Source organism: Fusarium graminearum, chromosome 3 (genome assembly GCF_000240135.3).
Source record: "Fusarium graminearum PH-1 chromosome 3, whole genome shotgun sequence".
Lineage (NCBI taxonomy): Eukaryota > Fungi > Ascomycota > Sordariomycetes > Hypocreales > Nectriaceae > Fusarium > Fusarium graminearum.
Window position 1 is genome coordinate 926,591 of NC_026476.1, and position 21,361 is coordinate 947,951.

Consider the following 21,361-nt stretch of genomic DNA (forward strand, 5'->3'; position numbering starts at 1 on the left):
GAATGTTGGATGGTAGAGAAGTCATCGTTGCTGTGCTGTCTGGTCCTCCTTCCTCAGAACCATCTCTCGTGCCATTGTGATTCCCACCAACAAAAGAGAAACGGTTGGAACTTTTGTAGCGTTAGAAAATCGTCGTATTTAGTAGTTAAAGCTTAACTCGGTGTATGACAAGTCTTGTTCGTGTTTAAACAAAGTGTGTGCCACTTGTTCTGGCTTCCTTTTGTTCCATCAACCAGTTTCACGTCGCATTAGGTTAGAGCCATCCATATATGCAGGTCAAAAACTTTTAGAAGACGGTTCCCGGGTAGGACAAGCTTCTCAAATGTTTCGGCGGTGCAATGCCCAGGTTAGGGTGTAACGAAATAGTAGAAGGATTTAGGTGGGAGATCAGCGGTTTTTGGTGTAAGCCATTCTGCTGTTTTTATTACCCCGAGGGTCAGGTAGGTAAAGGGACCTGCTCTTTATATCACTTGAAAGCTCTCAACAAGCCGTACTGAAACAATTCGAATGCAATAAAATTTGCAATAAAACATATGCTAATTCTATATTCATTTTGATTTGTACCTCCATCTTCTCTCAATGTACCTAACTTAGCTGCTGCCGTCTAGCTGACCTAGTAGAATCACCCCCATACAAACGCCACTCTATGTTATAATCCACCTAATCGCTAGTAAAGTGTAATCAAGAATCCTGGATAAGAGTAGGAATATCGTCCACCTGCGCCTCGCCGTTCAAAATGGCGTTGACGGCTGTGAACAGAGGATACTCCGACTCGAGACCTCGAGCCTTGAGGAAACTGTTCACCTCCTCGGCGGTGGTTGTACCCTGGATCTTTTGACCATTGAGCTCCTGCTTCTCGACTTCTTGAACGCTAATGCCCTTTTGGACAGCCATCTTGGCACATCGGAAGTTACGGCCTCCGGAACAGGATGTGATCAGATCGGCAACACCAGCAGATGACTCTGTAAAGGTGGCGGTGTGGACAGTCTCACCAAAGAACTCCTTGCCAAACTTGACCATCTCCATAAGTCCAACACGCATGATGGCTGCCTTGGCATTGTCACCCCAGCCTCGGCCATCGACGAAACCAGCTGCCAAAGCAACGACGTTCTTCAACGCACCGCTCAGGGATACACCAGCGACGTCGGAAACCATCTGAACGTGGAAGTAAGGTCGGTGGAACAGCGTTCGGAAGCAGTGCTGGTCCAGAGGAGGGTACTCAGCGGGCATGGCGGTCAACTTTGTCTTGGATGTTCGACCACGAACGTCCTTGTGATGGGCTTCAGGGAGCTCACCCATTGTTGGGTTGGGGCTACCGGATCGAGGTGTGGGAGCTCTGCTGTTATCAAGAGCAGGAGGATCATAAGCGATGGTTGTCTCTGACCACTTCTCCTCGGCAATTTCTCGAGCCAGGTTAGCACCACTGAGGGCACCACAGTAGATACCTAGTCCATCGCCAATCCACTCGCTGAACAAGCTAATGTCTGTGTCAGTAACATTAACACCCTTGATACAGCTGATTCCTCGAGCAAAGGGGAGAATATGTCCGTTGATCTGCTTGCAGACGTTTGCGATAAACTGGTGGGGCAGGTTGAAAACAAGGATGGAGGAGTCCTTGACAGCGTCGCGGATGTCGGGGTTGGCGATGAGGTTTGTGGGCAGAGGAATGCCCGGTAGGTACTTGACGTTCTCGTGGTGCTTGTTGATGACCTCTGTGAGTTTTTGGGGTGCATCGCCGTTGGCTTCGTCATAGAGTTTAGACTCCTTGGGAATTGTTACGTTCTCCTCGTAGACCCACATCTGGACATCTTCCTCGAAGAGTTCCTTGTGTGCGCGGGTGTTTTCAGCAACTATCTTGGCAATAGTTGAGCCCCTATCACGAGCTGTTAGTCAATTGGCTTCATCAGAGGAGTCTTCGTACCAGTTGCCGGATCCCACAATGGTCACCTTGTGCTTCTTTGAAGGAGCGCCCAAGCTCGCCATTTTGCCTGATGTTGCTAGAGAATAGGTACGTGTACAAGAGGGTATTCTGAATGCTTTGGATACAAAAGAAGAGCGCACGATGAGTGAACGAAACATAAAAGGGGTTCAGAGAGGAAAATAGGTGCGAAAAGGCGGGAGCTGAAAGCTTTATGAGGGGTCAAACTAGAGCTGATGTCCGAAAGACTGGAGCAGCTTTCCAGGTTGTTGAACCCTGGAGCAAGCCACAATGACGCATGGCAGAAACATGTACGTGACACCGCCTGCTTCGAAGGGTAAAGCGTCCCATCAAAACCCCATTGATATCCGTGATAATGGAGCTGAAGCAATCTCGTCTTTGCCTGCGCCGAGGGGTCGTTTTTCACATGCTTGGGAGTACTCAGTTGGTGTAGTGCCTGCAGCTCCATTGAGCTATCTATTTTCTAGTCCAAGTTGGATATATGACATGTAAACAATGTCTAATTGTATTCTACATCACAGGAAATGTTGATATCATAACTTCAACTTCACCCACAATCACATGGCAATAACTTGTACCTTTAGTGGGATTTCACATGTCGAACAAAACTTCAACGAACAAGGATAGTACGGAACAAGGGGCGAAAATGCATGCATCAGCAATCCAGGAACAGCTCCCGTAGAACCCTGGCCCCATCGAAAGTCCGCGGGCCGACCCCGGTCGCGTGACGGCACATGTCAAGAGTAAAGAAATACAAGTCTAAATCAACTGATAAATATTGAAGCTATCGTCGCCAAGAGTCTGTTTCCTTATATCACGATATTAATTGCTGCCGAGGATGTATCGTTGCATTGGCGACAGGTAGGTACGCTAGAGAATGCTCAACAACATGTAGCCGTTGACAGTTTACCCCAACCAACTGGTATCCCTTCACCCGTGTACGATGTCAGCACAAATCCCGACATTATTAAATGGTACATATTATTCAACTAAATGGTCAATTATTGTTATGTATGGAACACCTGTCCTGCAGTCTAGTACAATACAAAACAATATCCTCAATCCATCTCGACTCGATACAACCACATCTCAACCCGCCTCAGTTGTTTACATTCAGCGCCTTCAACAATGCTGCCTTCTCCTCGTCTGCCGATGGATAAAGATCAAGCATACCACCGGACATGGATCGCACTCGAGTAGACAGCTTTCGTGTGTCCTTCTCCTCAGTTCTCTCGCCGTTTCCAAAAACAGGCTTAAAGAACTTGTCGTAAATCATCCACGTCACATTGAACGTCACAGTCATGGTGACAGCTAGCCATTGAGGTACTTTGCCAGACTTATCAGCAAAAACCTTGGACATCATGATAATGGTGACGAAGAAAAGGCCGCTAAAGAACAAAAACAGAAATGCTCCAATTCTCTGTCGCAAAGTCGTTATCGTGTAAGGCTGCAGTGAATGCAGCCAACGCTGGTATCCGTCAGGAAGCTCATGTTCCTTAGCGCCATCCTTGATGAGATTGAGGTAACGTGCGCTGGCTTCTGCGTAACCAGACTCACGCGGAGGTGCAACCAAGATTGGATACCACCACTTCTTCTTGCGAGGGTCATCTGGCAGATCCTTGTCGGGAATCTGAGGTGCAAAAAGCGTTCGTGACATAAAGGGTCTGGGGATGTCTGGGAATGGCTTCTCAGGGATCGAGACCTTTGGTGGCAGGGGAACGCAAGGTACGACGATCTCCTTGTAACCCGCTCCACCACCCTCAGTGCGGATGATGGTGCCGTAATCTTGCTCTGTCACTTCGTATACCACGCCAATGAGACCTTCATCCCACTTCATCGACTCCGAGTGAGGTGGCTGTGGGGGATCGAAAGGTGGAATCGGCACCTTTGGGGGCAGCTTTGGCTTGTCAGGAAGCTTTCGGTAGTCGACATTTGCGAAACATGGCTCTCGATAGGGTATTCCGGGCAGACTGAACGTGAGCTCCAATGTCGGCACTGAAACGTTCACTTGCGAAAGCGGACGGATTCCACGCACGCCCAGGAACGTCTCGGCGGCGAGGTTGGATCCATAAGCGAGGTAGAGGTAGGTCTTTGGAGCTGGATGATCGCGATCGACAACGTAATCTTCAGCAGCTTGCGCTAGACGTTCGGCTGACGTGTAGGGAATAGAAGCAATCGACGGGTACTTCTTCGGTTCGGGCCGCTGCGTGAGAGCGCTGAGTTTGCGTAATAAGACGGCGAGTCGAGATTTGTTAGCAGCTTCGCTGGGAGCTGTTTGGTTGGACATGGCGTCTTAGGGAGCTGGCGCAGTAGCTGTCAGCTTACACCGGGTGACACGCGGTACACAGATGTCTAGGTCGTGTTCCTGTTAAATGTCCGAAAATAAGACCTGTAGAGAAAACGCGAGATAAACAACAACGAACTAGAGATCAACTCATGGGATTCGTTGAATTATAGATGAAATTGTCCATCGTGATGGAGCGGGTCATAGATTCCATCGGAGCGGAGGAAAGTATATTGCTGAATAATGTCACGCGCAGAGGGAGACATGGGTACTTTTGGCTCGTCCGAGAGTCCGCAAAGTCCGCTTGCCTTTATTATCATTAATCCCGGACCGTCGGGGTTCGCACAAAGCGGTGTCCCGACTGCATGATTGATGATAAAGCAATCTTTTTAATGGGATCGAGTGTCGAGCTCAATTTGGACATAAGATGATGCTGGATCTTATCTCTTCATCAATGGTAGGTCATCAGCAGTTTGAGTTTCATCGTAGGGCACGCCCGAGAACACTCAGCTGAAATGGTGATTTAGACATTTAAAAACACATTCAGATATCAACTTTAACTTCAAGTGAAAGAAATTTTTATTCTATTTAGGCTCCTAGATATAGAAATTATTTGTGTTTAGGTTCAAGGCAGGCAATAAAAGCGTAGGCTCCTTCCTATTCTCTGCTCCTGCCTCAATGTGATGTTCTTTCCCAAATCCTCAACCTCAGATCTCCGAGTTTCTTCATCTTTTATTCTACTATTCACTTCTTGACGCTCAAATACTTCACGATTTGTTATCGTTACTCTTAAAGTGGCTACTCGCCCGCAATAGCTGGTGTCAAACAAAAGCTTCAGGAACTACAAGTCAGTGGTTGCGGTGTTGTGCAACGCAGTGATTTACTAGATTCTCACTTTCTAACACTCGGGCAGAGTTTATTCCGTCATGGTGCAAACGCGAAGGGGCGGGATGCCTGATAAGCGTGCAAGACGTCAGTCGCAGACGCATCAGATTGGGCAACTCGATACTACCCCGACAAGTCGACACTTACAGTCTCCCCAAGTGGACAATAACCACGAACCGCCTCCCAGCGCTCAGCCGCAAGAGTCAGCCAATGAATATGACGACGACGTTGATGATGAAGATTTAATCAGACGTAACAAGCAAGTCTTTGAATCTGAGGGTGCCTCGACCCGCCGAAGCACCCCTATTGATTCGCATTTCGACGACTCTTCCAGCCAGAAATCGGGTTCGGGGAAGCTTCCTAGTACCCAGCCGTTACCATCTCAGCTAATTTCAGGAAATTTAACCAACAAAGTACAGCCTTTAGTTGACTTTTCAGAAACAGCAACTACCGCCCGGCGAAGTTCGCCTTATCCACTACAGACCACACTATCCCAAGCGGCTGATGATATGCCCAAGTACAACACTGTCTTTGACCTACCAAGCACCATCCCCGAATCATTAGATGTTCCCGGGGACCACTTACCGGAAGACGAGCTATATGATACCACTCCAGTACCAGAGGACCGAGAGGAACAAGCTGCCGCAGAGAAACAGACTGCAAAGCCCAAGTCAGCACGGAAATCTACCAAAAAGGGCAAGGCTACGGATTCTTCAGAAAAGGCCAAAGCCTCTATCAGAGTTCTAGAAGAAGAAGTTGGATCTGTCGAGGAAGAGCCATCCTCGTTTCCGCCCAGACCTGTTGTAGGGCGCCAAAAACCAGCGAAAAATGCCAAACAAGTGCAAGAATCTCCCAAGCCAGCCCCTGCGTCAGTCGAGGCAACGACAAGTGGAACACGGCGGAAGCAAAAACCTAAACCTCCCTTGAGATTCAATTCACAGACAAATCAAATGATAGATCCTTCGTCGCCCCAGTTCCAGCCTGCGCGCCCGTCCTTGGTAGAAGGCATGATACAAGCTTATGCTGCCTCTCTCTCGCCTGATACCAACGCAACGAAGCCTACACCCAAGCCTGCGAAGAAGGTTTCGCCCAAAACTGTTGCAAAGAGGACATCAAAGAATTCTCCGAAGACTACTTCAAAGACCTCCCCAAAGGCTATTTCGAAAACTACTCCAAAAGCCGGACAAAAAGCCCCAGCAATTTCTCAAAGAATTACACGCCAGTCAGCTTTGAGAGGTCGACTTAATCAGCAAAGCCCGGATAAAGTCGACGAAGCGAACAGCAACGGCTCTCCAGCTGCTGCTCCAGTAGAGCCGAAAGAGAAGATCTCGCCTGCAGTGAGCCAGAGAACGACAAGAACAAAGGTAAAGGAGGAGACGGCACCTGTGTTGCCACCCTCGAAAGAAAAAGAGATAGTCAACCATGGTAATACTCAAGGGTCAACCGATGACCCGATTGTACTTTCGAGTGGTCGTAACAGTTCATCACCATACGATGACGATGAGTTTGTTCCAGCTACTGACCCAACTGAAGTTTCTCCTGAAGAGGCCCGTCCAGATACCGTTGCACAAGCCAAAAGACAATCGCTTGTTGACCCTGTGGAGCCATTGAGTGTTACTCGAAACGAGAAAGAACGAATCGTTGCTGCACGACAAGAGATTCCCAAGCCTATGCAACCTTTCAGTCAGACTGGGAGACAATTCACGGCACAGAACAAGAAAATATTTGTCAGGGCTGACCCTCAGAATCAGGTCGAAGCTGATTTTGAGAGAACCAACCGAGAGAGGCCGATTAGGATTGGCCCAGGAGAGATTTTGTTAGCCCGTGATGCACATGCCCTTGCCCAACGTCATGCCTCCAAATTGAATGTTCTGAAGAGGCCACCATCTACGAGGGATCCGGTGGTTGATACCTCCAAACCGCTCCGCAAGGTTATGAAGCGATCACGAAGTTTCAGCGTCAGCCAGGCCAGGAGCCCTTTGCCGCTTGAAATAGAAGCTCAGTCGCTCGGAACAAGTTCCAGGAATAAAGACGATGCTCAACACCCAGCAGTGTCACACAGCAACAAGCAGGCGTCAGGATATAGGAGATCTCAACGCTTACGGGGCCGTGCGGACTAGGTGTCCCCATATCCTCAACACAAAGTACTGCAGCAAGATTATCTGTCAGGTCTAGAAGCTGCAGAATCAATGCCTGTCAAAGCCCAAGTTGCTGAAGAGAAATTGCAGCAACAGGAAAGATCTAGTGACAAACGGTGGCGACGTGAAGCCAGTGGACACAATCAAGATCTGCACGCTCAGATCATGGCCTCTCTCCAAGGGCGAGATGAATCATCCCCTGAAGTTCATGATGAGAAACCTGACATGACCCCCGAAGAAGAGCTCGCTGAATCAACACGCCCGAAGGGTCCGAGCGATGAGGTGGAAGAGAAACTGCATGGACTTGTCAAGGTGCGATTCATGATTATTTTCATGAACGCGATACTGACATACTGCCCAGACTCTACTTGGTCATCTCCAAACCAGGGAAGCGACCATCTACGAAGGGGCAGATGCCTATCGAAAGAACGGTATCGACTCCGTGGAAAAGATTAAGCGGCGTTACTTGCATGAAAAGAAGCAACTTGGAGAAACATGGAAGAAAGATGCTGAAAGATTTGTCCGCGGCTCGCGGTCAATCAAAGCTGCCCTCGACAAGCGTGGTAAAGCGCAAGAGGAGGCTAGGCACAAATTGGAGGAGACGCTGGCAAGACGCCGTCATCTGTTTCAAAAGGCGACAACAAGTTTACGTGCTCTTCATGGACGATTGACGGAACATCGAGATGAAGTGAATGATGAATGAGGTTATGATTATCTAGTGTAGGGTATTTTTGACGTGTCAGACAACATGGAGCTAGCTGTGGAGTTTAATGGAGCAAGGAAAATCAGGGTTCAAACAGGGATGAAAATGGATTAGTTGATGGGTCAAGATTTACATCTGGCAGATCAGTCGGCAAGAGTTTCATGTAGCAGGCCAATTGACGATAGTATTTATTGACAAGTGTTTTCGCGATGACTAGTCCACACGTCAACTCGGTATTACTGATCCAGATAATGCTGCCAGCTGGCCACAGAGCTAGAGAGCATAGAGATGGAGCAATTCAAGGTTTGAGATCGGTGACAGCAAGCTTGTGGGGATGAACGGATGAATGGGGATTTTACCGCTTTCGTTGAGGCTAGACTAAATGGGAAGACTATGAGTTTGATGGTGGGAGTCTTGATAGATACTGGCAATCGAGAGGGCGAGACATGGAGTATCGATGCGATATAACCACGAGATGGTTGAGAACCAGCATCTGTGCGGATATGCTTATCTGGTACAGAGTATAATTAGAGATAATTATAGCGATGATTGACCGTTTATCCCTTGAACTGCGTGGCTAGTGATGTTGTACAGAGACTGGTATGCGCTGCGGGCGGAGTTGACGATGACGCCGATGGTGTGGGTGACGTAGCTAACTCTGTGGCGCGGACGGTGTCATTCCCAAGTCCGAATGCATCATATAAGAATCAAGACCTTGCGATAAATATACGTTGATTAATATTCGTATTCATAATCTCACATTCATCGAATCATTTTACAATAATTCTCTCTGTCCGCTTTTTGACACGTTCGCGCAACGGCCGTTTTACCTTTCGCCAACAACGCTCATACATATCTAGACCCCTGGACAACCTTTTTTGACTTTTATTTTTTGTTACAGCTTTGAAACTTGGGTGGCATGATGGGCTCTGACGAAGCGAGGCATATTACAGAGCAAGGGCATGGGCACGGGTAAGTGTTTTGTTTTGACTGTTTTGTTTTATTGTTTTGGTTTCATCTGTTTCCGTTTGTTTGAGAACGAGTGTTTCTCTTGAGTGAGGATGACCACAAAGTATTGTCGTCATTTGACTCTGCTGGCTTTCGTCCGCATGCCTGTGACAGTCCGTCAATTAGCAGGGCCTATGTCTAGTCTAGCTCGCTTACACGGAGTGTCGGGGGCCTCCAGGGCATTGACGCTAGTGCTCAGTGCCGTGCTGCCTAGTGGGTAGAAAGTGGACTACAAAAATAAACAGCCTAGGAAACCTGGTCTAAGCGTCCTGGGCTGTTTGACTAATTTCGTCTCTTTTTCCTCTGAGACCTGCCCCGCATTCGGGCTTGGCTTCGCTTCTATGCACGGGCTGAGCCTCCCGCGAGTCGAAGGGGACGCGCAAACGAGATGCAGAGCAGACGCAGACGCAGAACAGAAGCACCGCCCTCGCTCCAGTTTTTTTTCTTCCTCACTCTTCACTGTTTTTTTTTTTTACTCCCCAACCGTTTTCCGCGTTTGCTTGATTATCATAAACTGCGCTTCCACCCTCAAACCAACTCGATTTTTTGAAGAGTCTATTGTGTATGAAATTCCCCTTCTATTGTTCTACGCTGCCTAGGTCTATTGTTGACCCCGCCCTTGCCCTCTCTGCCCATTGTCTGCTTGTTAATCACTTATACTGCCACCCACCGCTCAGTCACTTTTGCAGTCGCAACTTACTTTACTTCCCTCTCAAAGTCTTTTCTTCTTTGCACTTTGACTTTCTCGCACTTCAACTTCTTCACAATCCATAATTGCAACTTCGCTGTACCAATATTTTTCTTTCAATTCGTCTACCGATCATCATCTAACATCCCTGCCTTGATAGCCGCTTGCACGGTTTACTCACTTTCCGGAGTCGCCGATCACGTCCGGGCAGTTCAAGCTCGGCTGACACTACGGACTCAACAACCTTGACCGCAAACTCCGATTACGAGGCAACGCCTGCAGACTCGACTCTGTCCACAGAAATAACACCTCGCTCTTCTACGTCGTCAACTTCTTCAACATCCTCTACAGCTACCAAAAACAGGATGCCGTTTCGTCAGAGGATGGCCCGCCACTTTGGCGACTCGGTATGTACAACCCCGCATTACTTATGCGCAAATGCCTGCCATTAATGTATCATCGTCAAGATGCGCGTTGATCGGTTAAGCATGGAATGCAACTTGTCCCAGTGGCGTTGACGCTAACGCCTTGAATTCATAGCTCGCTCCTGAGAAGCCCTACCTCAGCTACTATGATGTTCTCTTGACTGCCGAAGACATCAAGGCTCTCAAGCATGACTGGTTGACCGACAACAACATCGCTTTCTGGGAGGAGTATCTCGAGCGCGAAACTCTTCCCAAGTATCCCCAGGCTCGCATCGTTCTGCTCCGTCCTAGCATGACATTTCTTCTCATGAAGGAACCCGACACTCGATCAATCCAGTCTGCTCTCCCCGATTTCTCCAAGGTCACGCATGTTTTCCTACCCATCAACGACAATCGTAATGTGAGTGTCGCTGAGGGCGGTAGCCACTGGTCACTGCTTCTTGTCTCGACCCTCGATGGTGTGGCCTTTCACTATGACTCGCTTGGCGGCGCCAACTACTCCGAAGCCAATGTCGCTACACGCAAGCTTGCCAACATTCTCGGACGACCTCTGCGATTCATCAACCTTGATGACTGCCCTCAGCAGGAGAATGGCAGCGACTGTGGTGTCTTTGTCTGCCTCTTGATGCGACATCTCCTTGTCAAGCGCCTTCTCTGCGCTAATGCTCGCGAGAAGGTGTCTATGAGTATGGGCGGAAAAATGGTCGATAGCTACGGCGGCCGCAAAGAGATGATGCGAATAATTGAGAATCTCCGTAAGGAAGGAGAGCGACGACGATCGTGAGTATTTTTACTGTTACCTGCAAGGCATATCTAACAATCAATAGACGAAGCGCCAGCCCGTTTTCAAACAAGACACCACCGCGGATTGAATAGAGAACGGACTGCTTTGGCTCTTGCGAAGAATTTGAGGATCTCTTGAAAGAGCTTCTGACAGAAGCGGATGCTACCAAGAAAGTGGCCGCGAAACCGACCGCGAACCAGCGGGTAACGAGATCTCGAGTCAAGGAAGACAGCCCACGCGACGAGGATGCTCCTGTCAAGACTTCTACTACTACCAAGACTTCTCCTGCCAAGACTTCTACTCCGGTCAAGACTTCTCCCAAACGGACTTTGCCTCCTTGGAAGGGAATGAGAGACTTTGGGCGCCCCCAGGGTTGGCACACTCGATCGACCTCAAACACACTTGGTCCTCGCACATGCAAGCCTGACCGAATCACCAAAGAGACCCGGGTCCCCCCTCCGAGCCCTTCTACCCCTGTCAAAATCCGGAGCAAGCGGCCTTCCAACCTCACAACAGCTTTGCCTCAGAGTCGCAAGGTGATCCAAACACGCTGATACAAGTGCCTGTTCTACTATTGTAATGCAATTTATGAAGGATGCTGTGCGTTCACGGTCGATTACTTTTTCATTTGCTTTTGCTACATGGCGTTGGTGGCAGCGAAGAGTACTTAGCGAGTACCTAACGAGGAGATGTGCCATCATGATAGCGACGGGAGTAGTACGCGCATTCATGATGTTTTATTATTGGCTTTTATCATCTTTATCCCCAGATATCAAGTAATGCAAGGGGTTTGCGAGTTAGCGACTGAGGCGTTGGTTAGGATAGGGAAAAGATACAGTATCGAGTGCTAAGCATAGCCTATGAAGAATAACTATGATGTTCTTTTAGCACGTTACGTACACTTAATCAGATTAGACGAAGTATTAGCAGGCTCTTAGGCTATATCCTGACTGAAGTTGATCTGATATTTTTACAAGCCACTAAACCACTGCCGGTTTATGCGATGCATGTGCATGTCTGGTAGAATGTAGATTATTTGCAATTCAAACTGACGAGGTATGACTCCTAAAACGCCCAAGATTCATGCAATGATGCACTTTTGCGCCTCTTGACTAACAACTTCCGAATCGCAATGCTTTTGGTATCTTTCTCTTCTCGTCGGTTGATTCAATCCTTTCCAGCAAAAGCAGGGTTCTGCTCCATCGTTGAAGAAATGTATCCTCTCAACGCAGCCCATCGATTTGCAGTAGCAGCAGGAACAGCCTTTTTCTCCTCATCGTCCATCTTTTCGTCTTGAGGCACAACCTTCTCCTCCTGCGCCGTCAACCTCGCCATACTAACTCCAAACCTCTCCATCTCACCCTTGACGACCCTCTCCTTCTTCTTCAGCGCACCCCTCTTGCTCTTCAAACTCTTGTGTCGGATCTTTCCCTGCTGCTCTGCATCAGCCCCCTCCAGCTCTGGTAGCGCATCGGCTAGACCATCAAGCGTGGCGGCGAGCTTCTTGGAGGGACGGCGACGCTTGGTGGACTTTGAGATGCGCGCGGACTGGATGCGGGATACAAAGGAGGAGTGCTTGATGAGGCGCTTGTCGCGCTTGCTGGAGAGGAAGGAATCTGTGACGGCGGCGTCGTCGCGGAAGACTTTTTGGGGTGCTTGGGGATGGATTTGGCCTGTTACGCGCTGGTGGCGGAGGGTGCGAGCCGAGGGCTTTTTGAGACCGGGTGGTAGAGGAGCCTGGGTGTGTTAGTTGGTGTTTGCAGTATATGGAGGAGGGCTGTACCATTTTGAATTGTGGTTGGAAGATGTAAGTGAGGGATTGGGGATCGACAGGGTTGGTGTTGAAGATTTGATGGAAACATTTTCGGTGAGTGGCGCTTCACCGAGGTGGTGGGGTACACCGAGACGATATGGAGGGGCAATGATGCTTGACTTCATGTAAAATAAAGACTGAATACCTAAATATCTAGATTGTGATGAATTTTACATTAGATAGAGCTTCAGTCATGTAATTTAATAAGCATCTTGTTTCAACACCATTAATTGTTTAATTGTTCCATGGTGAAAAGTGACCATCATCATAGTGGGGTTAATCATGTCTTTCCGTAATGTCTCATAACTTTGAACTTACATCCACCTTGATGATATCGTCATACTAACCATGGAGACTGTTGATAAACTCCGGAGCGAAATCGAAAAGCGAGAAGTTGAGCTCGCGGATCTACGCTCCCAACTCGCTGCCGCAGAATCCGCAGCTCGCGAGACTGAAACCAAAGAGTCATGGAAATGGCCTCTCGACAACCACGAGTATGAGCGCTACAGCAGACAAATGATTGTCCCTAATTTCGGGCTTCAAGGTGAACTTTATATCAATCGCATCATCGTATGAAACTGACGGCCATAGGTCAACTACGTTTGCGAAAGGCCAGGGTACTACTTGTTGGCGCTGGAGGTTTGGGATGTCCTGCTGCGGCATACCTAGCTGGCTCAGGCGTCGGAACGATTGGCCTTGTTGATGGTGATGAAGTCGAGGTTTCGAATTTACATCGCCAAATTGCGCATTCGACGGGCCGTGTGGGCATGAGCAAGGTTCAGAGCGCAATCACGTATCTTAAAGAGTGAGATTCCCTTCTAGTACAAAGGCAGTTGACTAACGATCAAGGCTTAACCCGACGATAACTTATAATGCGTACAACACTCATCTTACGCCTCAGAATGCTCAGGATATTGTGTCGGAATATGATCTGGTACTAGACTGTACTGATCATCCTACGTCTCGCTATCTCATTTCAGATATTTGCGTTCTTCTATCAAAGCCTCTTGTGTCGGCTTCTGCATTCCAAACCTCTGGTCAACTAATCATTCTCAACAACCCTCCTGGAAAAGGCCCTTGTTACCGCTGTGTCTTTCCAACTCCCCCGCCCCCAGACAGTGTGGTAGGATGTGGCGAAGGCGGCATCATTGGACCTATTGTCGGTACAATGGGTGTTTTGCAGGCTCTTGAGACAATCAAGTTGATCTTAAGAGGTGATCTCGAGATACATGGAGAGGCAAAGACACCCATGCTATTGCTCTTTACTGGCACTGCAGACACACCGTTCCGATCTGTCAGGATGAGAGGTAAAAGAAAGACCTGCTTGGCTTGTGGTGATGAGAAGGGATTGACACTGGAGGAGCTCAAGACATCAATGGACTATGTCCAGTTTTGCGGTGTCAGACGATCAGTTCAATTACTCAAACCCGACGAGAGAGTGACACCAAAGGAGTATGAGATGATTTCAAAGTCAGGGGACAAGGAGACTCTGCTAGTTGATGTCCGAGAAAAGGAGCATTTTGATCTCTGCAACATCTCAGGTTCAATCAACATCCCCATCAGTCGTTTCATGAGCGCTCGTGGAGAAACCACACCCGAAGGTTGGCCAAGCGATCTATCACCATCTACACCTATATACCTGGTATGCAGAGTTGGAAACGATTCGCAGATCGCTGCGCAGAAACTCAAGACGCTGGGCATAGGAAAGAACGGAGAGCGATTCATTGGTGATATTTCTGGCGGAATCAAGTCATGGAAAGACACTGTCGATCCTACTGTACCTTTCATATAGATTCGTACCAAAATATGTAAAAAGAAAAGGGGATAGTCGTATTGGATAAGAGATTTTAATGATACACATACAACGCCCGTGTTAAACCGGGCTGCAAAACCTGGGGCCAGCCATTACATCCTTCGTTTTGTTTTGACAGTCAACAAGTAAGTTGATATGTAATTTTGTTCGATTACACAAAGTTGGCAGTCTTCTTTTTGTTAAATGCCTTTTGATCTTTTAGCCATGATCGGTATCCAGCCACGCTTGAGATCTTTTCGCCGTAGAAATCAGGGACTAGATGACGTTAGTTGTAAAGAAAATTAGCCGGGGAAAAAACTTACCAGGGTTGTTGGCGCTCGAGTTGGTGGGGTCAACTCGGTTCCTCTTGATGCGCTCAAAGAAGATAGCCTCCTTCTGGGTCATTTGCTTCTTCCATTGACGGTTAAGGATATAAAAAACCTGGTTTCCCACACTGGGACCACTCAACCATCCAAGTCCCGAAAACGCGAGCGTCATAAGTCCCAGCGTCATGAACGGATCGAGAGGGATCTGAGAAATAATCGGTTCCGCACTGCCCGTCGAGAGGAATATGGCTCCTCCGCTACCGGCAAAGATTCCATTGGTGATGGAGAAGAGCATCTGGTATCGTCGGCGCTTAACTCGCAGCTTGAAGAAGCTGTTCCAGTCCAGAGGGGGGAGGACATTGCTGGGCGCAGGCTGTGGTGTGGCCTGGACAGTTTCCGGTTGAGGCTTATCCGAGACGGCGCGGGAAAAGGACTTGTTGATCGAGATTGCGGGCTTGAAGCATTGCTTTCGGAACGGCGAGCGCGAGAGGCATGATGCGGGACGAGCAGCAGAGATAGTCGAGAAGGAAGCTTTCGGAGACGATCGCACGAGACCTGTCGCAGGCATGCGCAAGACGAATGTCTTTAGCGGAGAAGCCATGGCGAATAAATTTGCTCAAGTCAATTGAAAAGAGAAGACCAAAATTAATTGAGTAATGATGGAGTGGAGATTGAAGAATGTCGTTGTGCAGTCGGCAATTTTTGGTGTGACGTGGGGATGTTGAAGCTCGGGTAGAGCTGTGTTCGTGATCTCATGGCCGATGGAAAAGTTTGGCGCTTGATTAGACGCCGTTAAGCGCTGCCGCTGTAAGAGGTCAGTCGGAGTAGCTATAGCCCGGTCTACCCCCTAAATAGGCCGGGCTATATAAGAATTAAAGCTAAAATATTATAAAGGGTATATTACTACATAAGATGCTATAGCATTAGTTCTATGATTAACTATGCAATTAATTCTATTTATAAAGTATTAAAATTAGAACAATTCTTTTTCTTTATATTTTTATTTCTTTATTATTTTTCTTTATCCTTCTAATAAGCTTTTGTTGAGACCCTTGTTGGCTTAGTCATTGTTTAATACGTTAAAGTTGCAGCTCTCAGACTACTAACCTCAAATCCACGCCGCGTCGGATTAGAAGTCGACACAACAGTTATTTGACGTACGAAAAAGATGACACATTGCCTCTCCGAACTGGTCTTTTGGTCATAATTTTAAATGGTCAAGACGCATTCTTTCGCATTGGCGACGACTTCACACACGGTTTACTTCTGGCGACGCGGGTCACAGGACTCGATCTATCGAAGACGCGATGGAGACGTTTCAGCAACAGCTTGAGCCAGCGAGCCCGAAAAAGCGAAAGCCACACGAACCTAAAAAGTCGCGAGTAGCAGTACATGTTCCGTCGAGACGAAAAGACTATATCCCCGGGAAGGGACCAGCACTGCAGCGCATAAGCTTGCTCCCACCACAAGACTCGACAGCTTACATCCTCGAGAGAATCATACTGCCCTCGCCCGGTTTAGCTGCAGATGGAAATCCCTTGCCCAGACGAATGACATATAGTGTGGCCTGGCATGATCTCCCCGCGGCGCAACTACTAGTTCCTGCCATGGACATATTGGAATACGTCTCGCCGCGAGAGTTGGAGGAGTGGGAATTCGCAAACACTGAGGAACAGATGGAGCAGGAGATTAACAAGGAACAAGAGCAGACTAGCGATGCGCCTAAACCAAAAAGACGTGGAAGACCACCTAAACACAGCAAGATAGAAACTGCTGTTGTTGCGGTGCCGGATGAAGACGACAATGCTGTACAGAGAGGTGCCATGACGATAGCCACGCCGACGAAGAACAGATTAAAAGACTTTGAGGGACTATCGGATGAAGATGCGACTCCAGCGGCGCAACTGCAGTGGGAGACAACTGGCGAGACTGATGACCAAGGAATCTATGATCGAGGCGATTCAGATGACTTTGGGAGTGCACGCGCTGGTGCGCTGGCTGATAATTTGCGTGATTCCGGATCTGCGTATCATAAATCGCAAAACCACACCCCTATTGGACAATTCGAGTCTTCTTCATCTGAGGCGAGTTCGTCTCGGCAAAGTACACCGAAAGTAACCGCGATCAAGTCAGCAACCAAGGGGAAGAGGAAAACAGATCGGCCCAAGAAGAAAACAGCATTGGATGGCGTATTCAACGGCCTGCAAGGTGCAGAGTCAGCTTCTGAATCAGTCTGGTCACCACAAGGAACATCTACGTACTCGAATTCAGGCGTTGAGACACCTGATCCTGAACCAAGAACTGCGACGGCAAGGCTTATCGAGGAGGCTGCTTCAGTGCAGAAGAAGAAAAAGAAATCCTTGAAAAATTCAAAATCTGAAAAGCAACCAAAGCCCGAGTCGAAGACGCCAATGGTATTGCAGCCGGAAGAGTCAGAGGAGCCAGATGAACAAGAGGAGCCAGACTGGGAAGTCAAGCGTATCGAGGGTATGGATATGTACGAGGCCGAAGAAGCAGGTCTCGTGCGCTACTTCAAAGTTCGCTGGGAAGGGGACTGGCCTCCAGATCAGAACCCAACCTGGGAACCGGAAAGTAACTTGCCAGATCAGCTTGTACGCAGGTATCTCAAGAATCGCAAGAGGAAACGCTCCGAGGAAGAGAAGCCAAAAAAGCCAGCCACTACACGACCCCCTGTGGCGCCCTCATATAGATCCAGGAAATCCATGAAGCAGACGACATTATCGTGGGGTATCGCGGCGAAACAGTACAGGAGCGTTACCGAGGCCTTTGAAGGACTTGAAGAGGACGAGCTTGCTATGCCGCAGTACGATGAAGCGCCTATTGAGGAGGAAGAGCGAGATGAAGACGAGCTTTTTATCGTAGAGGAACCACCGACCAAGAAGAGCCGGGTCAAGACGTGGGTTGGAAACGGATTAGATCTCTGATGATTACATAGGAGGAGAAAAGTGCAAATGTTTTGGAGTTTGGATAAGCGGAGGCCTTTTTACACTGAGGCATGCTTTTACATTGGCGAGGCGTCAAGTCATTATTTACAAAAGACACTCACGGCGAACATAGCATTAGAGATACCCATGATTAAAACAAAAACTTGTTGCTATTTAAATGAGAATCGCCCTATTGATGCAGTCGATTGACCGGCAGAAAATAGGAGAAAAACGAGAATCTGAAGAATAGGAAAGGGGGAAGGGTGATGAGACCAAAGTTCTACGGATACATGTCCGTTTCAATTAGTGCAATGTCGAAAAAATGTAATGTTGAGTGTCTGGGGGTATAATGCGCCTGATATGATCAAATGTAGGGATCTCAAGACGGGGTCGATTCGTGATAAAACGCTCGTGGTCGTGGGCAGTTGTGCAAGCGAGGGAGACGAAATAGGAGATTCATCGGGGAGTAAGATGGTATCGAGTCTGTATCGATTCGTCCAATTTCTTTTGTGCGATGATAAAGGTGCGGTAGATTAGGAGGAGGTTCAATTTGACAAGACGGTATCGGTTCCAAAAGAACCTTCCAATTTCTGTCCATGTTCGTATGTCGTGTGTGCCTAATAAGAGGACGACCCATGTGATAAGACGGTATCGGTTTCTTTGAAACCTTCCAAGGTCTTATGTCGATGCTGGTACATGAAGTGTGTAGACCCGAGTGTACATAGGCTGAGATAGGGGCGGGAATGATTATTCAGTTGTACTGACCACCTTTCGGAACAAATGTGGGCGAGAGTAGGAGAGGATGATGGCCGGTGTGTCTGTGTTTTCCAGAATACCACCTGCGTCCCAGTCGGGCCGGCCATGAAGCTGGTTTTCAAGTCGTCGTAGGAACGCCACTCTGGCGTACTCATAGAATGCCCGGATGTTGATGCCCTGAGCTTTGGACAACTCGTCCCAAAAACTCTCCCAGCCGGGAGCCAGGACATACAGCTTTTTCATTTGAGCTAGTGCCGGACCGAAAACGCGATTGTGAACTCCGTGGGGATTGTTGAGGGTGACTGGGTGGCCTGCATAGATAGTGTCGCCGAGGAGAATATAGGTTGTGCCATTAGCTCTCATGCTTGCCGTGACTTCGGTATGAGGTACACTTCGCAACTGCCCGTCATCTCCAAGGATGGTTACAGTAGCCTCCTGGCTCGTTGGGGTTGATGTGATAAGTGGCCTCCCGAACTGGGTTGGTAGAGTCCAGTTGTATGGTCTCTGGTTCCATTTGGCTTCTACCTCGTCGGTATCAACATGGGCGATGATGCAATTCTCGTCTGATTCGATCTCCTCAACATCTCGGTCACATGGACACCATACAAGCGAAATCATGCCCGGAGTCGGATGGTAAGGGTCAAAGCGGCCACCAAGTAGTTGGCCGCACATTCGTGTAGACTCAAAAATGTTGGAAAACTCGACAAGGAGGTGTCCTGTAGTTGCATCGTCATCTTCGGTCACAATGGCGCTGTTTGCAATGTGTCGAACGCCAAAGTCCTTGAATAGGGCCCAAACGGCTGTGATCGGGAATGCCTCAAGCCGAATGCATCGACCTGATAATCCGTTATCGTCAACACCCAAATTTGTTGGATGGATTGGTAGAATTCGGTTGGAACGCGTTAGAATGTGTTTTGCCTGAATCCAGTGGTGGAGCCCCTTGATATCCACAAAAGAAATTCCACGGTTCTCGACGAACTGGACGTATCTTGTAGCATCTGTGTGGAATACGAACTCGACGACGGCAGATAACTGCCCGGGCAGCGTGCCTGTACGGAGGTCACGGTTAACGAAAATGCTGATGATGCCACCCATGCCGGCGACTCCTCCGGCCACCTGAGCAACCGTGGCCGACCCAGGTAGGCCAGTGAGGAGCACTCTTCGTGACGACAAGGGGACCGTGATTCCACCGAGGCCCGGAGTGTCGAACAGGTTACGAGGCATGCTGATATAGTCAGCGGTCAGAGCGACACCAAGGATGGTAGAGTCGTTGTTGTTGTCAATGTAGGGGCAAAGTTCGGCAAGGGAGGACAAAAAGGCTCTTCTGTTATGCTGAGTTGAGGTCAGTAATGTTGTAAGAGTCAAGATGAAAGGCACTCACAGCGGTGCTAAGCAAATAACTATGCTCTAGCATTGTTAGTTTCGACTCTGAATCACTGACGACCCGGGCGATGTCACCCGCCCGGGCCGTATCCATCCTTCTCCTCGTCATCTGATCCTTGAGCGTCAGAAAACGGTTTAGACCCTGGATATCTCATGCAGAGTTGTTTAACTTACATTGAGTTGATCACGCTGGCGCCCAAGGCGCCTGGTCACTACGTTGCGTGTCTCTTTGATGTAGTGGTCCATCGTTTTGAACTAGGTACTTTATCAGTAAACGATGCATCGTCATTCAGGGGAGAAAGTGAGGAGCGAGAGGGAGTAATAGTTCCCAAGGGTGACTTACGTTAGTAGGTAGCGGGATGTTCGCGAAAGTTGTTTTGGTTCAGTTTGACTCGCGGCGCTGCGCTGAGTGGATATTTAGCAGTATGGCTAGGGCTTGGGGGTTGAGTATGTGCCTGCAGGTACCAGTTCGAGCAGACGCGAGTGACAATGGAAGCAGTTTTGTGGAATTGCAGGGACATTTCAATGGGATGGGGCAAGAGATAAAGACTATTCAGGGCATTGATAATCACGACACTGGTATTGTTCTATTATTCTAGTACCAGTATAACTGTTTAGGAATATTTAGTAATACAATTAGCCATTCTGATCAGTTTGGACTTTCGACAGACTCATTAATGGCTATTCTTACAGAAGGTAGGAAATAGAATCTGGTCAGTATACCCTAATATTAAATCATGGTTTTGCCGTCTGCTAACATTTTGCCAGTTTTTCAGTAGTACCTGCTATTGTCTACCTATTCACAAGTTGTAGGGCCCGCATCAGTATGGTAAATTAACTCGTCTGCCGTATACTCAAAGAAGCAGGATCCGCAACGTTCTGCTAGTTCGCCTTCCTTGGAGAGGATGGTAGGGACGTCCTTGATGTCCTCCTTTGTGTAGGGCACTGGCATCCCAACGTGCATGTGTTCGCACTCTGGTCCAAGGCGAGAGAGACCCCCGATCCTTGTCATAGCGATGCCCCAAGACCGCCAACTCGATATTGTCATGCCAGTATCACATGTTTCCGTCCGTGGTGTTTACCACACGTCAACTACCACCGAGTCGAAGAACCTAGCGATGCACATCAACCCAAAGCTACACTTGCAAAGACCTCACCATACTGGGTTCCTGCCGGCCATCTTTACCCTGAACGCAAAGTCAAAACACAAAGCAACACAAGCAACCCCTGAAGCACTTGTTTAGTAGAGCAAGCCCGGCGCTCGACTACATTCGAACCACATACACATCGAGTAAGCCCTATTCAGGGAAAGTCGAAGGGGGCCATTACTCTCGAGTTCCTATCCAGGCGCAAATTCGACCCATGGAAGCAGCACGAATAGCCCCTTAAGCACTTGCTCGAGCAGAGAAGGCACTATGCCATGGCTGTTGTGAAATCACTCGACAAACTCTGTATATATCTGGAAACCCTCTACACAGAGGCAAGGTTAATA

At 48.5% G+C, this 21,361-nt stretch overlaps 9 protein-coding genes across 9 annotated transcripts; 4 read left to right on the forward strand and 5 right to left on the reverse strand.

Moving 5' to 3' along the window:
- Positions 1 to 554: 554 nt before the first annotated feature.
- FGSG_05023 (glycerol-3-phosphate dehydrogenase) lies at positions 555 to 2,067 on the reverse strand. The gene is made up of 2 exons (XM_011325203.1): positions 1,922 to 2,067; positions 555 to 1,873 (listed from the first exon to the last, which is right to left on the reverse strand). Exons 1-2 carry the CDS (start codon positions 1,981 to 1,983, stop codon positions 682 to 684), a joined length of 1,254 nt encoding a protein of 417 aa, XP_011323505.1. The 5' UTR covers positions 1,984 to 2,067; the 3' UTR covers positions 555 to 681.
- Positions 2,068 to 3,038: 971 nt separating this feature from the next.
- Positions 3,039 to 4,305, reverse strand: FGSG_05024 (uncharacterized protein; the record flags this gene model as incomplete). The annotated part of the gene is made up of 1 exon (XM_011325204.1): positions 3,039 to 4,305. Exon 1 carries the CDS (start codon positions 4,224 to 4,226, stop codon positions 3,039 to 3,041), a length of 1,188 nt encoding a protein of 395 aa, XP_011323506.1. The 5' UTR covers positions 4,227 to 4,305.
- A 3,106-nt stretch (positions 4,306 to 7,411) lies between these two features.
- Positions 7,412 to 7,949, forward strand: FGSG_05025 (uncharacterized protein; the record flags this gene model as incomplete). Its single annotated transcript, XM_011325205.1, has 2 exons — positions 7,412 to 7,558; positions 7,608 to 7,949. 2 exons carry the CDS (start codon positions 7,412 to 7,414, stop codon positions 7,947 to 7,949), a joined length of 489 nt encoding a protein of 162 aa, XP_011323507.1.
- A 1,510-nt stretch (positions 7,950 to 9,459) lies between these two features.
- On the forward strand, positions 9,460 to 11,813 carry FGSG_05026 (uncharacterized protein). The gene is made up of 4 exons (XM_011325206.1): positions 9,460 to 9,519; positions 9,806 to 10,052; positions 10,186 to 10,850; positions 10,898 to 11,813. Exons 2-4 carry the CDS (start codon positions 10,011 to 10,013, stop codon positions 10,944 to 10,946), a joined length of 756 nt encoding a protein of 251 aa, XP_011323508.1. The 5' UTR covers positions 9,460 to 9,519; positions 9,806 to 10,010; the 3' UTR covers positions 10,947 to 11,813.
- An 81-nt stretch (positions 11,814 to 11,894) lies between these two features.
- FGSG_05027 (uncharacterized protein) lies at positions 11,895 to 12,651 on the reverse strand. Its single transcript, XM_011325207.1, has 2 exons — positions 12,638 to 12,651; positions 11,895 to 12,591 (listed from the first exon to the last, which is right to left on the reverse strand). The coding sequence occupies exons 1-2, from the start codon at positions 12,638 to 12,640 to the stop codon at positions 12,022 to 12,024; spliced, it is 573 nt and encodes a 190-aa protein (XP_011323509.1). The 5' UTR covers positions 12,641 to 12,651; the 3' UTR covers positions 11,895 to 12,021.
- Positions 12,652 to 13,015: 364 nt separating this feature from the next.
- FGSG_05028 (uncharacterized protein) lies at positions 13,016 to 14,459 on the forward strand (the record flags this gene model as incomplete). Its single annotated transcript, XM_011325208.1, has 3 exons — positions 13,016 to 13,211; positions 13,259 to 13,472; positions 13,517 to 14,459. The coding sequence occupies 3 exons, from the start codon at positions 13,016 to 13,018 to the stop codon at positions 14,457 to 14,459; spliced, it is 1,353 nt and encodes a 450-aa protein (XP_011323510.1).
- A 172-nt stretch (positions 14,460 to 14,631) lies between these two features.
- On the reverse strand, positions 14,632 to 15,386 carry FGSG_05029 (uncharacterized protein; the record flags this gene model as incomplete). Its single annotated transcript, XM_011325209.1, has 2 exons — positions 14,632 to 14,735; positions 14,783 to 15,386. 2 exons carry the CDS (start codon positions 15,384 to 15,386, stop codon positions 14,632 to 14,634), a joined length of 708 nt encoding a protein of 235 aa, XP_011323511.1.
- Positions 15,387 to 16,461: 1,075 nt separating this feature from the next.
- FGSG_05030 (uncharacterized protein) lies at positions 16,462 to 17,730 on the forward strand (the record flags this gene model as incomplete). The annotated part of the gene is made up of 1 exon (XM_011325210.1): positions 16,462 to 17,730. The coding sequence occupies one exon, from the start codon at positions 16,462 to 16,464 to the stop codon at positions 17,728 to 17,730; it is 1,269 nt and encodes a 422-aa protein (XP_011323512.1).
- A 747-nt stretch (positions 17,731 to 18,477) lies between these two features.
- FGSG_05031 (uncharacterized protein) lies at positions 18,478 to 20,115 on the reverse strand (the record flags this gene model as incomplete). The annotated part of the gene is made up of 4 exons (XM_011325211.1): positions 18,478 to 19,810; positions 19,868 to 19,893; positions 19,928 to 19,978; positions 20,044 to 20,115. 4 exons carry the CDS (start codon positions 20,113 to 20,115, stop codon positions 18,478 to 18,480), a joined length of 1,482 nt encoding a protein of 493 aa, XP_011323513.1.
- Positions 20,116 to 21,361: the final 1,246 nt, after the last annotated feature.